Source organism: Pyxicephalus adspersus, chromosome 2 (genome assembly GCF_032062135.1).
Source record: "Pyxicephalus adspersus chromosome 2, UCB_Pads_2.0, whole genome shotgun sequence".
NCBI lineage: Eukaryota > Metazoa > Chordata > Amphibia > Anura > Pyxicephalidae > Pyxicephalus > Pyxicephalus adspersus.
This window is the reverse complement of record NC_092859.1, coordinates 77,684,674-77,701,465: the sequence shown is the minus strand read 5'-3', so window position 1 is coordinate 77,701,465 and position 16,792 is coordinate 77,684,674. Positions and strand designations below refer to the sequence as shown.

The following is a 16,792-nucleotide window of genomic DNA, read 5'->3' as shown; positions in this document are numbered from 1 at the left end:
TGATTTTAATATAGGAAGAAAAGTTCGGGGTTATCGAAAATAGTAACTTTTTTTAGCCCGTACCAAGGTCGGGCTTATCGGTTAGGTGGTTAAACTCCAGTGAAGCAACAAAAGAAATGTACAGACAGATTCTTCATCTAAACTGCACTGGCACCACAGCTATGAGAAAAACCCATCGTCAGATTGCTGATTGGACAGTGAAAGAGAAGCAGTAAACTTAAAAGGTCATCCATTCACTGCTTACTTTTTGCAATTATTTAGGTATATAAAATAAATGCAATTTGAATTGATTTGTAAAAGAATTAGTATATGGAAATGTGAAACACGTGAACAATAAAATCTGTCATTTATATCATTGAGTTACATGAAAACACTTACATCCTTTGCTTTGATGCCTTTGTTTATAGGTACCAAGACTGTGAATGGTCCAAGTGATGATAGTTGCCAAGAATAAGCCTCTATAAAAAAAAAGCAACATGTCACATTTTATGTCTTTTTATGGCTTTTAATATTAGGAAGGCAGTGGTCACTTTTAATGCAGTAAGAACACATGTCCATTTTTTAAATTAATTTATTGTTTTGTCATTTTGTAAACCAATGTTTAATATACAATCTTTACAATTTATTTGTATAGAAACAAATAAAATACTAAGTAATGGTTTTGAGATCCACTTGCTGAGAAAATGTAAATTAATCTATATTTAAAACACTTTAGATTACCCTAAGTATTCATGTCTTGGGAGCTTTTTGCATGGATGCAGCTTTAGTATTATACCTTCCATAATGACTAATATACACAGGCATTTGTTTTTTCATTTTGCTTTTTAAGAGTTGAATTTGAAGACTTTTTAACTTAATTTGTGCAACAGGGAACAGTACAAAACTGGTACAAATTTGGCACATAGAAGATAATCACAGATGACAACTGACTGTATTTCTTCCAAATCAAACGGATGTCAAATGAAAATGTTGGACATCACTGCTTCAGAACTTAATAATGAATAAATATTTACCAAACAATCCAATGGCAGTGCCTAGCTTTCCTTGCCATTGTCCTGGTTCCTTATTAATCTCTTTCATACGCTCCAGGAGGTTTCCATAACAAACAAAGCCATCACCAACATAACCCTTTTTGCATGTGCATCTGCCAAAATGGAACAATAGGTATTTATTAAATGTGTATTCACAGGGATGAGGAAACTAGGTGAATTTAGAAAAGTCCTCAGTCATTGATACTTACTCAACTTGCCCAGGAGAGACAGTAGTGCAGTTGGCATGTTTGCTACATGTGTTCTTGGTGAGACATACATCTACCAGCTGGCACCCAATTGCTGGCTGAAAGTTACTGTAGCCTTCCTTACATTCACAGTGAGACTGGAAAACAAAAATGTGCAGAATTAATATACAACAATTATTCATAAAGCCTGACTTAACCCAAAATCGAACATGACAAACTCTCAAGCAATAATGGTAATTAATGTAAATTTGGAGATGAACTTTACACATTCCAAAATCCATTGTGTAGCTGTGCACTTATCCACACAGCCAGATCCTCCCTTTGTCCTTTAGTTTCCTGGTAAAAGACATACCACCTACTTTCTGTGAGCTACATTTTCTGCCTATTCACGTTGACAAGCCCGATTTATTAAAGCTTTCCAAGGATGAACTTTCATCAGTGAAGCTGGGTGATCCAGCAAACGTGGAATGGATTTCTTAAGGCAAATGTTTTGAATTCTGGACCAGATCCATTCCAGGTATGCTGTATCATCTAGGTTCACAGATGAAACTGTATCTTCTCCAGTATCAGAGAGCTTTAATAAATCAGGCTCATGGTTTTAACTGTAATGCAGGGATGCTAGGGTCTATTGGCATCTATTGTTCTTCCTTTATTGGGGGTCTCGTAATCACGTCTGATTGACCCGCTCGAAGGCTGAATAAGATGAGACTAGATGTAGTGTAGTGTACAAGCACATTTGGTCCATACAACAGGTTTTCTGTCTACTTCTATCCTGTTTGTATCTATACCTATCTATTGTGTTCAATGTTGGCAATGCCTTCAAAACTGGTTGGTTTAAATGGACTTTAAGCCTAAACATGAGATGAAAATTGTTCAATCCAATTGTTGGCTGGAATAGTTAGCGTTTCCATGTGTACCTACAGCAGAAAATATCTCTGGCCAAATAATGGAAATTAAAAAACCATGGGGGGTCATATATAAAAAAATATATAGTCACTATGTCACTATGCTCACAAATGTGCTTCATTTTGTGTATCTGTTTTTAAAAGCAACACATTTATTAAAATTTGACAATACAAGGTAATAAATCAATCGTTTGTGCCCACTATTGTACCTGAACATGTGTAACTGATTTGCCTCAAATATACCTACTACTTTTTGCCTATTTAGCCCTATGCACGAGCTTAAGATGTGATGCTCATTACTTTATTTAATTATCTAAATTTATCTAATTCCACCACAAACTAGTGGTAAACTGCAAATGTTTAATAAATAATCCCCAATATGTATGCACTATATATTCCCCTTTCCCATTTATTCAATCGTAAATCATCTTCCTTCCTTACTTCAGTTGTGCATTCCTTTTTTATTTTAGATTACTGATATTTTCTCCGCATTTACTCAAGCTGTCCAGCAAAAGTAAAAGACTCCTCTATCCATTAAGCGTCCTGCACCATTCATAAAAATCAGTCTGCAATCTTAGGCAGGTTAAACCCCACATAGTGCTTTTGGAGCAAAAAGAACTTTGCAATGGAAGAGTTGGTCATTTTAGGAGCTTTATTCTCCATTGAGCAAATAAGTGTTTAGGATTTGATGCTTTATTTATTTTTTTAATTTTGTGTTCTCTCACTGAGTTCTGTTTGTCTGCACCAGAGTCTTATATCTGGCAAAGCACTAGGCACTGCTGGTATTTAGGTAAAAAAAAGCGGCACGCTTTGAAGAATTTGTAGATATACAACATAATTAATAATTGTAGTATCCCTTTCATTAACAAAGAACAGCTTATTGGGAAAGCCAAGGATTGGATAGAATAGGTTGTCTAACTTGGGATACATAGCCGTATAAGGGAATGTATAATTGCTATGGAATGACATGACACAAACTGATCAAACACTAGAAGAAATCCAGACAACTAGATCTCTGTTCTCCTGCCAAAAGGTTACGACATTGTCCTACACCTGGATGATATTTCTGTCTGTAACTATGATCCACACTGATCTAATTGATTAGAATGAATAATTTCACTACAATAACTTGGATGTAAATGACACTCTATGCTTCATCATAGTAAGTGTAACTCCTTAAGCAGTCCAGGGCAGACAAGTTGACACAGTGTGTAAATACTGTAAGGAAGAAAATGTAGTTCTCTACAAATCTAATAGCCTTAAATGTATCTCTTATTGAGAACCTGGAAATACTAACAACTACAAACATGAGATAATGTGATTTCTGATCAGGTCATAAGCTTTTAGTGTTTTTGCACACTACAAAGTGCAAATATACAGCCGACTATTGCTGCCAGTCTGACTTAAATTTGTTTGATTCACCAAAAAATTCAGGTGTTTTCACTTTATTGGCTTTTGACTATCCGTTCTGGTTGTTTGTCCCTAAAAGCAAAGTCAACCAGGCAGCTTAAATTTTCATCATCTCAATGTAAAACACTTTAAATGTATAGGGCAACACAAGTATAAATGAACTAAATTGCATATTGTAATAATTTGGAGGGTGGGAATGGTGGAAGAGGGTGGCCATGGGAGGCCTATTGTGATGCTTGGACAAAGATTGGTCCATTTGGGGCAGTTCTAGAGGGCAATAGTAATTTATCATATGAAGGATATGAAGATATCTCCCTGTCATTATTGGTGAGAACTGGTGTTTGCCTCTCCTAATATGTTGGCAAAGACAGACACCAAAGTCAGACTTTAGAGGAAAACTAAAGATTGTTTGTTTGTATTCCTAAGTAAAATGTTTTAGCTATGTCATTTAGTGCACACAGTATCCAATCTCACCTGCCCGGGTCCATCGTATTTACAAATGGATGATGCTGTGGGGCAGTTTCCAAAGTTTTCCTGGCATGGGTCAATTGGTAGACACACTATACCATCACCTCTGTAGCCCTCCTTGCATGTACATGTGTGTTTATTCGGACCCACGTATGTACAATAAGCTGCTGGATCACATACTTTCCTTGAACAGGGATTAATGGCTGAAAATAAAACAAAATATGTCAGATATCATGATAGTAGGGAGTATATATTTAACTGCTAGCAATAGTGTACTGCACAAAAGAATAACAATCATAGCCATATTTCCATCACTGATACCTATAGGAACAAAGTTTTCAGTGTGTAAATAACAACACCTATTATAATATATACATTCTTTTTTTACAGGTCCCAATGCCTAGCATGGCTTGGGATAACATAATCATATATAAATAGTATAAATAAGCCCATAACAGAAAAAATAGGCTGTTAAATAACAAAAAGTTATCCAGCAAAAGAGACTGACACACTGTTTTATAGCTAAATGAAGCTCAAGGAACAAATATTCCATCATTTTTCCCTACCCTGTTCTTTTTTCTAGAGCTGACATATTGCCTGACATTCTAAATGTTGTTTGTCATACAATAAATCTAATATATTGTATTTACAGTGATTTGTATACATGATACTACCTACATTCATCCACAAGGCAATCAAGACTAATCGCTCATTTTGGTAAAATGAATAGGTTGTATTTATCTAATGGGTTTATGCAATTCAGGACTCAACAAATCCTGGAACACAATCAACAAACAATAAAACAAAATGTGCAGCATATCCTGCTTTGTTGCCCTTGAAAGTTATTGTTTTTTTTTACTTTTTGACTTTAATTGTAATGAAGCTCAGTCTTCCCCAAGCATAGCACTGCTAAGGTCAATCATTAATCTCATTGGAAGTCCATGCCTTCCTCCAGAGCACAGAAAATACCTGAGCTGGCTTTTAGAAATGCTTAGCCTCCTGATATATTCATCCACCTTGTCAATTTACCCGAATCGAGTTCTGCTTCAGTGAATCCATCATACATAGAAACCATTGTATGGGTGACTAAGCCAGTGAGTCAGTTGCAGAGCTGTACACAGTGCTCAGTATTCAGATGAATCTCAAACAAGTACAGTGTATTCAATATAATAAACTGAAAGATATCATCATAAAACAATGACAAAGAAAACAATTCTTTATTCAGCTCTCATGTCAAGTAGAGTTACATACCTTTGGATTCTGAACAAAGACTGAATACTAAAACATGAAAATGAAGGTAAGAAATACAGTTTCCAGCCCTGTACATGTTAGCACGTGTGGGAACAGAGATCAAAAGTATTTAAATTGGACATATCAAGAGATATATTGATATGCATACATGATAAGTAATGCATAAGGGTAAAACTTACATGAATTCAGACTCAATATCCACTTCCCAAACTGAGATCATGGCCCTCACCCTATTGCCTCTCACCCTGCTACCCCTCACCTTGTGATTTGATACAAAGTTACAATATTTCAGTTTGATCTCTAGTAGAAGGGAAACTTAGGAAATGTTTACTCCTGCCTGCAGCAGATTGGTGACATCATCTCAGCCTAGGCAAAGTCACCAGACTGATGTTCAAAAATTACTTTTTAGCAGTAAAGGGTAAAATACTTTTTCAAATAGTGTGACAATACATTACTTGTAAAGTTACTAAAAAGTCAATTTTGGAAGCCACAACCATATTTTATATTTAAAAATATTACCTATGTGTTTATTAAACATTACAAGCCGATAGTTACAGTTTTAATACTGTATAACTTTTTACCAATGTCATTCTTTTACTGTAGTACACTGCAGTCCAATGACCAAACATAAAAAAAATTTTGATTAGTGAGATTAGAGTCAGAAAAGTTTTTTTTTTACTGAGGATACCTTACAATTAGTATTGGCACATACTGTATAGAGACAAAAAACTACAAAAAGGATCATTAATAAACTGTCAGTTCATTACTGTGTAAGCTTTAGTATATTTCCAAAAACTAAAATTCTGATGGTGTTTAGTTGTTTACACATGTAGGGCCTGAATAATTAAAGCTCTCCAAGGCTGGAGAAGATACACTTTTATCAGTGAAGCTGCGTGATTCAGCAAACCTGGAACGGATCTTGTCCAGGGTTCAAAACATTTGCTATCCATTCCAGGTTTTCTGGCTTATCCAGCTTCACTGATGAACATGTCTCCTCTCCAGTCTTGGAGAGTTTTAATAAATCAGGCCCATAGTCTGTTTGATTTCAATTGTGATCTGATACTTCCAGAACTAGTTGTGTGCATCATGCAAATAAATGTCCCAAAGTTTTACAGTAATACATAAATAAATTTCTGATATTTTCTGGTATATTTTCTATATTCACAATCCTCTGCCTGTACAGTCAAAAATAATAAGAAGAATTACATCGCAGTGTAATATTCTAGTCTTTCTTTAGAAAGGTAACTAGACAACTGATAAAAGCAGCCTTACGTTCACATTCTGATCCTTTCTCTTCATAATTTGGCAGGCATTTACACTCCAGGGTACCCGAGCTTGACATTGCACATCGTCTGTTACCATTGCAGTTCAGTACAACACAGTCTGGTAATGCTAGAGATATACAACAAATGAATGCAGTGAATATATATACCAATTTACAGTATATATTATATATACATAGTATATATATATCTATATTTATTTACAGTAGTATACATTTATATTATATATACAGTAGTATATAAATATATATGTCACAAGCAGAGTACATAAGCATAAGGCTATTGTCATTTAATTTAGACAACATAACTTGACTTTTCATATATCTTACAAGCACTCCCAGACCTCTCATGCAGACCAGTCTTTCTGGTTTCTCCTGGTTAGCTGCTGGTTTTCCCTGGAATAAGGGCAGTTCTGTAGATATTTGCACAGTACATAAACCAGCACACTTGGCCTGTTCGATGTGAAATTGGCCATGTGTATGCATAGTTATTGTACAAAGCAATCAAAAAGTGATCTTTGGAGGGATATGAAAGCACATTCTCTTGGTTCTGCATTGTGAGCCATGTTACTCATACCTAATCCATCCAAATGTATTTAATTGTCCTTTCCTTCTCATATACAGCACCTGAGTGTTACAAGAGAACTTGTATGGTCAGCCTTGAAAGTAATCCACCAGTAATATAGAGACAACTAACTAGGCAAACAAAATGGTATGAAATGTTAATTTTCAGAGTTGTTTCAGCAGAGTGTCAAGGAACTACATCAAGTGTAAGAATTAATTGCAGTGAATACGTGTAATAATGGCTATTCTCTAAAAGAGGTAAACTTTCAATGGACCCATGCAGAAATGCCATGAAGTAGGAGATCCATTGTCAAGTCTGCAGACCAACATGTATACACATAGGGCTCCAGAAATCCCCATAACACCCAGATCATATCCATTTAGCTCCTTCTTGGAGTCAATCAAGTTAGGAGGAGGACCATTGGTCCTGATTTTTTAAAGCTCTCCAAGACTGGGGAGGATACACTTACATCAGTGACCCTTGGTGATCCAGAAAACCTGGAAGTCATCTGCTTTTTGTTAGCAAATTTTATAAATCCTGAACCAGATCCATTCCAGGATTTTTGGATCACCCAGGTTCACTGATAAAAGTGTATACTTTCCAGTCGTAGTGAGCTTTAATAAATTAGGCCCCATGTCCTGTGTGGTGATGTGATGATCTGTATGGTTTGGATGCAGATGGTAGTACACTAAAATATACGTCATATTTTAATATTTTTTTAAAGAAATATTGTGGACTGTATTGTGACAATAGAAGGGTACCAGTTTGAACATACTTTAGTATTCACCTCTTTGCAAGCTAACTCAAGCATTCTGTGCATTTGCTGTTCTGGATATTACTCAATAAAATAAACTCCATCAACTTTGAGACTCCCAATTTGGGTTTTGAATAATAACATTTCTAAATTCAGAAATTGCGCTGCCCGGAAATTACATTTGGCAAATTAGGATGAAAGTTTAAACAGTTATTTCAAACAATGAGGTCCTTTGTTCTTTTAGTGACAAGAAGCCTTACTTACGCTGGTCACACCTAGGCCCACCATAACCAGACAAGCATGAACATTTGCCATCTCCATTAATCCCGCTGTTACAAACACCATGAACACAATTGCAGACTGTGAGGAAAGAACATAATAGTTTAGATAATCACAATTACACAAATAGATATCTATGAAAAAGAGTTAGCAGTTGGTTCTGGAAAATTTGTACTTTTCTGGCAATCATGTACGCTATACGACATTCTTAACATTTATTCTCTGGACTTTTCAACACTTGCAATGAAATACAATGCAGTGCCACACAAAGTGCATTCCCTCCAGCTTTACTATGTGAACCATTTATAGGTCACGGCACACTTTGTGCAATACACTTTCTATAGCCCACAGAAATCAATCCCTTGTCAAAGAAACTTGTTAGTTGTGTTCCTTTTAGGAAAAAAGGTTTCCAGTCCTCTGTATAAGTTATACTTAACTATACATTAATTGGTATTGTATATATTGCTTTCCTATTTACTCAGCATATTACTATTACTATTATTTATTATCATATTACTAATAAAAAAGTAAACACTGGGAATCTGTAACCCTTAGAATGAAGATCAGATAATATAGGAGTTTGCTTGATACTATTTATAAACTACACATTACTCAGTGGGTGTTGGAGCAGATATCTAATATATTACTGAGACTTTGCTGCCTTCTTGTGGTAGAATTGGAATATTACACCTATCCATATTATAGTCAGGATACACATATTTTATGAGAAACTATACATTAATTTAAATAATAAAAGTTCTAAACATTACACATCAGAGATGACATGCAGAATAACATGTTAAAAATGCTTAAAGCTAATAGAAAAGTAAAGTGCTGCCTGGTAATACTACATTGACATTTTCACACACTATAGTTCCCTTTAAAATTTAGTATATTGTATAAAATATTAACTGAGTCTCAACAGTAACAAATCAGTGAATTCTATATGAAATCTGTCATACCGGATCGGCAGTCTGGACCATAGATGTCATCATTTGCGCATTTCTCACAGTTTGTTCCACCAAATCCCTCCTAGACAAAGTTTATTAAAAGTGTCAAAACTTTACCAGTATTTATATAATTTTAATTTAGTGCTAAATAAAATAGTATTGCATTATATTCAGACAGCCATTGTTTATTATAAAAATATATTAGGCACCAGTGAGCCCAGTTTTCAAGTATTGCAAGGGATGATCTAACACATGTTAAAGTGACCCTGTTGCATGTCTATAAAAACTTTGGGACATTAATACTTACCTCTCTGGTAGGCAGTAAGTTCATTCTAAGCTCTATTGAAGGGCTAAGAGCACAGCTGCTAACAGACCCTTCCAGATATATTGGATGGGGTGTCCCTTTCTTACTACTCGCTGCTATGTCACTACATGACTAAATGGTCAGTGGGGTAAATCATGGTACCCAGGGGGTAATGTGCTTTATGCCACATAGGCTACTAATTCTGCAAATGAATGGACCCACAGCCTGTTAAATGGTAAGTATCCAGCTTTTTCTATTACAGGGTGCAGTCTCAAAGTTTTTAGACAAACAACAGGGTTTTCTTCAATCCATGGTCTTCCCACCATCCCCAAACTTTATGACAGGTCTACTGAAGCTGCTCTTCTTGGTGGTCTTCAACCAATGTACTTTACTCATGTATTTCCACTTAAAATTTTACAGGCATTTTGACATTTGCAGCACACTCATTACAAGCATTATAATATTTAAGAAACTTAAATGTTAAAAACAAATCCTAAAACATGAAGTCCACAAATAATATGATGGTTAATATGATAATGAAATAGATAAGTTCCATGATAGAAGTGATGGTGAGGCCAACACTTACTGGACAAGTACAGGTCCCATTTCCACCCATCCCATCAGAGCATGTTCCTCTGCCGTTACAAGGGGATGACGCTCCACCAGGACATTCTGTAAAATGACAATAACAATGTGATTATTCACCTATAAGAGGAATGTGGTAGCATTGCATTATGTTTTGGAGTTTGCAGAAGCTCACGTATAAAGAACAGATAGGTGGGCAGCAAGGTGCACAGTACCAGCATTACACCAACTCTGCCAGATATACTGACACCTATAGTGAAATCATTTTTGCTGCTAAGTTCAAGTTTGTGACCCATTGGGAAGACTTTCCCTTTTTTCCACCCCTAGGACACCCCCGTATAATTGTATGTTTAACAATAGGCCAGAAGGCACAGAATTCAGTATATATATTGCTGTAGGTTCCCCCTGTTTGCCTGCAGATTTTTCCCATCATTGTATGTTGTGGTGCATAAGGTTATAGCATTAACAATAACTCTTTTTTCAATTTATCTAATCTAGCCTAATTAAACTAAATCTTACTACCTAAATTTTATTTGGGTTCTTTGTACTATTGACTAGGAGAGGGAGAGACAACACTAGAAGATGTATTGACAAGGCTGATAGGAGAGACCACAAAGAATAAGAATCTCATACTTCTGCTGCTCCTTGTCTGTCTATTCATAGGATGGAGTCAGAATTGTGATTATGTTGTGCTAATTAGGTCATCAAATGTGAATCTGTAAATGTGATCAGTGATCTGTATATCTCAGGACTGGAAGGGCAAATATATAAATCATGATAGACAAGATTTCCGCCAAGCATGTGTATATTTAATGGATATTCTGGAATTTGTAAAAAAGCTACTGTAGTTACTGAGTTACTGTATAAAGATAGCAGAGAATAATACATGCTCAGTTCATGCTTTTCTGGGATGGTATTGTATATAAATGAATTATTCTTCCCTCCTGTCTCTTTCATGATCAAACTAAAAAAGTAACTTTTTTTTTGTGTAACACATGTACCTTTACATACTTATATATGGATTTATAAACCCTGGCTCGATGACCTGCAGTGCACTTTACAGATGACAGCATACAAAAGCATAAGCAAAGTTTGAAGGTACCCAGGAAAAATCTGACACTTTATTTCCAATGTGATAAGAGGTTGTATAAAGTGTGTGTTAGAATGCTTGTGAATTGTATTATTGGACTCATTAAAAGTAAGAAAACAACACAGAAAATAGTGCTGACCAGGAGAATATTTGCTGAGCCTTTTGTTGTGGTTTGTATTTGCTGTTGTGACACGTGAACATGCTTACACAGTGGATATGTTTTCATAAGACTAATAGAGCAATGGCTATAGAGCAATGAGAGTTATTGTTCTCATGGAGGTCCCAAAGGGAACAAAAATTTCATTCAACAATAGGAAGAAGAACGGTTGTTGTATAGAAATGGAAAGCCAGAGAATTCATGCCAAACCTAAACATTCATTATTTCCTCCCCATGGAATGCTGTAGTAATCAAGTTTAAAAAAGTAAACTTTGTTAACCGTTTGAAGCATACCTAAACTCAGAAATTTCACTTTACATAAAAAGGTAGACAACCCTTTTATGTTATGTAAAAACTATGTTGTTTTTTTTAAGTACAACACCCTTTTTTGAAAACAAAAAGGGTGCAGCACTGCCTAGGCGATCGAGAATGAATGGGAGCACAAAGCCTCCCGGAATACCTACGTCACGCAACCCGGGAGGGTCTTGGGTGCTCCTTCTGCGCATGCCCAAGCATCTCAGGCATGTGTAGAAGGGGCCTTTTGTGCAAAAATAGAAATTTAGCGATCTCACGCATGCGCAGTGAGATCAGCAAGTTTTTTTCCAACCTACGTCACCCATTCTCACGCCTGGGTTGGGTAATGTAGGAACAAGAACCCGGAAGAAGAGGAGGATAAGACTGCACCCCCTGGAGCGCCGGCTCAGGAACGGATGCTGGGGCAACATAGGACCCGATGCAAGACAACTCCGGATGGATCGCAGTGCCCTGCGGGATTGAAGGTAAGTGTATTTTTTTAGGCACTTTTCAGTTTAGTTTCTCTGTAAGTAAATAAAGTCAGTGTTGTGTGTAGAACTGTAGCTGACATGCCCAAAGAAATGACTCACTCCCTCCTTCCCTGCTTTTTTCAGGCAGAGTTACATGGATTGAAGGTAAAGCAGTCTGAAGGCTGGGGCTCTAAGGAGAAAAGGCCTGTTTATGGATGTAAATGCCCCTTGGAGAGTTTAAAAACAAAAGTAATCTCTGGCTGCAATACTTACCTTGAATATAAAGGTCTCACTTGTGGTACTGCTTCCTGAGTACAAGATGTCCTAAGTTTTCCAGGCTGAATAATGCCCAGCATCTTGTACTGTAAAGAGTGATGGAAACCTCATGACCCTGCCACCTGAACAGAGCACCCTGCACTTGCACTGTATGAATACTGATGCCATCGTGTCAACTGGACCCAGAACATCATGTCATGGGACTAAAGATATACAAAAGTAAAAAAGTAAGTAAAAACACACTTCTTTAGGGGAAGGAGGGGGTGCATAGCTTAGGAGAGAAAAGGCTTTCCTTTGCATGGGGAGGAAGGGTGTTTAGAGCATGGAGTTGTGCTATAAATGTTAAATAAATAAATAGAATGTTATAGAAAAAATAGAAAAAGAAGAAAATCCTTGCATGATTTTTAGCGAAGCTCTAGAGAAAGGTATGATTCTAATCTTAAAGTACAAAAATCATGATTAACGGTCTTTTTATAAAAGTTTTCACCCAACTTTTTAAAAAGTGTTTACTTTTTGGATTTTATTTGAAAATCTGTAAATCAACTTTTACTTACAATTTGTACATTTTCTAGTTAAACCCATGGTCAATTGGGTAAAAGTGGGATACAAAACCATTATCTTGTCAACTGGACCCAGAACATCATGTCATGGGACTAAAGATATACAAAAGTAAAAAAGTAAGTAAAAACACACTTCTTTAGGGGAAGGAGGGGGTGCATAGCTTAGGAGAGAAAAGGCTTTCCTTTGCATGGGGAGGAAGGGTGTTTGAAGCATGGAGTTGTGCTATAAATGTTAAATAAATAAATAGAATGTTATAGAAATAATAGAAAAAGAAGAAAATCCTTGCATGATTTTTAGTGAAGCTCTAGGGAAAGGTATAATTCTAATCTTAAAGTACAAAAATCATGATTAACGGTCCTTTTATAAAAGTTTTCACCCAACTTTTGTAAAAAGTGTTTACTTTTTGGATTTTATTTGAAAATCTGTAAATCAACTTTTACTTACAATTTGTACATTTTCTAGTTAAACCCATGGTCAATTGGGTAAAAGTGGAATACAAAACAATTTATTAACAGACCCCCTTAGATTAAACCTTGTAATATATAGTGTGCATTTCAGAAAGTGGTGTCAGGATAGCTTTTTGACCTTATCTAAAATGAAACATGCACAATTGTTACCTGCAAAGTAATTTCTGCTCTTTAGAAAATAAAGCAAAGTTTTATGGAGTTCTATGAAAGTGAGAGTGCCTTTCACCAAGACAGGTAAAGAGGAAATATATACTGCTCAGATGAATATACATTGTCATCACCTCCAGAACTGAATGTTTTGCTAATCAGCTAATTTTTCAGGCACAGGAAGGAACTGATTGCCAGCGCTGTTTTCAAAGCTAGCATGCAGCACTTTATGATAAGCACATGGGCTATTTTTCTTCACCAAGCTGACAGCGGTAACAATGGTACAAGCTTTATTCTCACAGAATGTCCTTCACTTTTATAAGCAGGATGTGTAAGTGAAGGAAGAGGGGCCCAGTCAGACCTGTGTGGCCTTTTAAATTTACTAAATTTTTTCTATTATAACCATTTGTTTTTACAAAAAAAAACTTTCCATGAAGTAGACATGAAAGCTGCTATCACCAAATCCTTGTTCTGCCAATGTTAGTTGCATGGCTGACATACTGATTCAATGGCATCAATATGTTAAGTCACTATCCCAGAATATGCATACAGATAAGGAGTTCTACATTTACTTTGGATGCCTTGTGTGAACTTTTTGTCCGATCTATTAAAGCTCACCAAGGCTGGAGAGGATACACTTATTTTTATCAGTAAAGCTGGGTGATCCAGCAAACCTGGAATGGATCTGGTCCGGGATTAAAAACAGTTGCTAACACATTGCAAATTACTTTTAGGAAATCTATTCCAGGTTCACTGATGGATCACCCAGGATCGCCCAGCTTCACTGATGAAAATGTACCCTCTCCAGCCTTGGAGGGCTTTAATAAATCAGGCCCATTGACTCAAGGTAAAACCAGAGGATCCTCATATTTTACGGGCAACTAGCATTTTCCAAAGGTGATCAGCAATGGTAAATTCATGTTTTTTATCAGCAAAAGGTTATTTCATTATTACCCAGCTGTCAGTTATATGTTTGTTTTAGAGCCATGCATAATTGTTCACATTAATCATCAGCAAGACATCAACACTTCTTACAATAAAATAGTAATACTGAAAATGATATGTTTCCTCTACAAGAGGGAGTTCCAACAATCTAACTACCAAAAATGCAAAATATATGGAATGGAAGGAATCCAAGATCAGGGCAAGTGTGACTAGTCAGTTAGATATGAAGTATCTTATTTCCTATTTTTTCTTAAGTTTTCATTCATTGACTAAATCCATTTCAGCTTTGCTGGATTATCTAGGTTCTTCCATACTAGTCTATCTTCTCCAGTCTTGGAGTGCAATAATAAATAATGCCCAATATATCAGACAGGCTGGGGATGATTCACTAATGGAATATAGACTGTTCACATAGCAAAGTGAATGATCCCCTTGCAAGAGATAATATACCTATCTTAATAAAAAAGAAAAAGCTCAACTGATTTTATCTATCTAATTAATTATGTTTTTCCAGACTACCTTGCATGTGATTAGGTATTGTTTGCAAAGTGAACTGTCACCCTATTTACCAAACTAGGTCAATTGCAAGGAGACCATTCACCTTGGTAAGTGAACGGGTATCTTGGGTATCATCCCTGGTATGTCTTCTTAGAAGTGGTAAGAGTAGCTGATGAAAACTTACCCATACAATCAGGCCCCCAGTACCCAGGACAACACTTTGGATGAAGTGCTACTTTTGTACATAAATGCCGACATCCAGGAAGTGAGAGAGAGTATGAACGTATTTCCAGAAAATACCTAGAAGAAGCAACCATAATCTTAATCTTAAAAAGCAGTCACAAATTAGCATTTGTATTATCATAATCTCAACGCTTGATGTGTTTTAGTAAATATATATAGTTTTATTCTCATCACAAATGCAGCCATAGCTCCATGCACCAAACACTAAGTAAGTATAATAATGAAGTGAATATCAGACCACGTAGCTATCTAGGAGAAAAAAGGCTGTCCAGTATGGTATAAAAAGAAACACATTTTTTTTAAAGCACAGTTGCAAACTTTCCTTCAGTCTTGCACACTTGTATAGGTTTTTCTCCTGTTCTGAAATGGCTCACACTGATATTACCGCAGAGTGTGCACATTAGAAGCTGCAGCAAATCATATAGAGCCCACCTCATTTGCTGGCTAGAGGTCATTTAGCATAACTTGGTCCTTTTCTTCTCAGCCTTACTGCTTGTTCTGCGCCTTTTATCCATAAAATTTCAGAGGTTCAGTATTATATATGAGTCTCTGGAAATGCCCACTTATCAAGACTGACATCCAACCACCAAGCTATTATAAAATTTGTATTACACCTCCTAAGAGCCAGCCTACTGCTTGCAATAAAATGCAATAAAAACAGAAATAAAAAGGAAAGCAGCATTTTGCCCTGTCAATACCCCACCCGTTAACCAAGTTTTAAATTGTAAGAAGATTCAGAACCTGAATGCGCTGACTGGTAGGGAAGTCATGAAAGGAGACTAGCAGAACACAACTACACATTTTTGGCAGGTACACAGTTCACATATATTTATATATGTTTATTATCAATCAGTAATAATCCACGTAGATAAAAGAAATTACCGGCAGTCTCGTATTCCATTCCCACGGCTGATTTTTGTGTAGCCTTCAGAACAGTTTACCGCAGCATTTATTGCACATGATGTACACTCTGTCTTTGATGTGAGGAGGTTCTTTTCATCACACCTGTTTTTTACCTAGAGCAAAAATAAATGAAATTAAATATGGATACAGAGCAAAGTTTCTACTGATGAATAATGTATACATAACAAATGCATAGGGGTTTATTTATGAATCTGTGAATCAGTTGAGGTCCTTGTGTAGGAGTGATTAGTTCTCCATCAGAAAATATTTGGTGAATGTTACATTCACTGCTTTATAACTAGTGTTTACACTGGGTATAAAATTCAACTATATTTATTTCAAATGATAATCTTATAATTTGGTAGTGAACGGTGTTTGTTATTTAAAGACAGCATTGGGGTTGATTTACTAAACAAATATAAACAGTTCAAAAAACAAAGCGAATTATCATCTTGATAATAAAAAATTAGGCTTTGCTGACTTTATCCATGCAAGGAAACATTCTGTTTTATAGATGCCCTTCCAAGGTGATAATTCATCTTGATAAGTTTTCAGCATAAACCATTGTCTTTAAAACGCTATATAAACCTGTATGCCTAGCTAAGAATATTGTACAATTTTGGGTTTATTTATTTGGAGCAAAAATGAGAAGAAGTAAGTCCAGAACAGGCAGCATACCAGCATTGGAATAACTGGGCTATCCGATCAATCATTTTCCCGCAGAACAAATTGTGCGGCTAACTGTAGATGA

At 36.0% G+C, this 16,792-nt stretch overlaps 1 protein-coding gene across 1 annotated transcript in view; it reads right to left on the bottom strand.

Moving 5' to 3' along the window:
• The window catches only part of STAB2 (stabilin 2), a 67,431-nt gene that overhangs the window by 46,669 nt on the left and 3,970 nt on the right, over nucleotides 1–16,792 (bottom strand). The window contains 10 exon segments of the mRNA XM_072399009.1: nucleotides 379–458; nucleotides 1,014–1,144; nucleotides 1,241–1,374; nucleotides 4,027–4,223; nucleotides 6,544–6,663; nucleotides 8,137–8,232; nucleotides 9,114–9,183; nucleotides 9,992–10,077; nucleotides 15,080–15,195; nucleotides 16,021–16,154. Of these exon segments, the coding sequence (XP_072255110.1) occupies nucleotides 379–458; nucleotides 1,014–1,144; nucleotides 1,241–1,374; nucleotides 4,027–4,223; nucleotides 6,544–6,663; nucleotides 8,137–8,232; nucleotides 9,114–9,183; nucleotides 9,992–10,077; nucleotides 15,080–15,195; nucleotides 16,021–16,154 (1,164 nt within the window).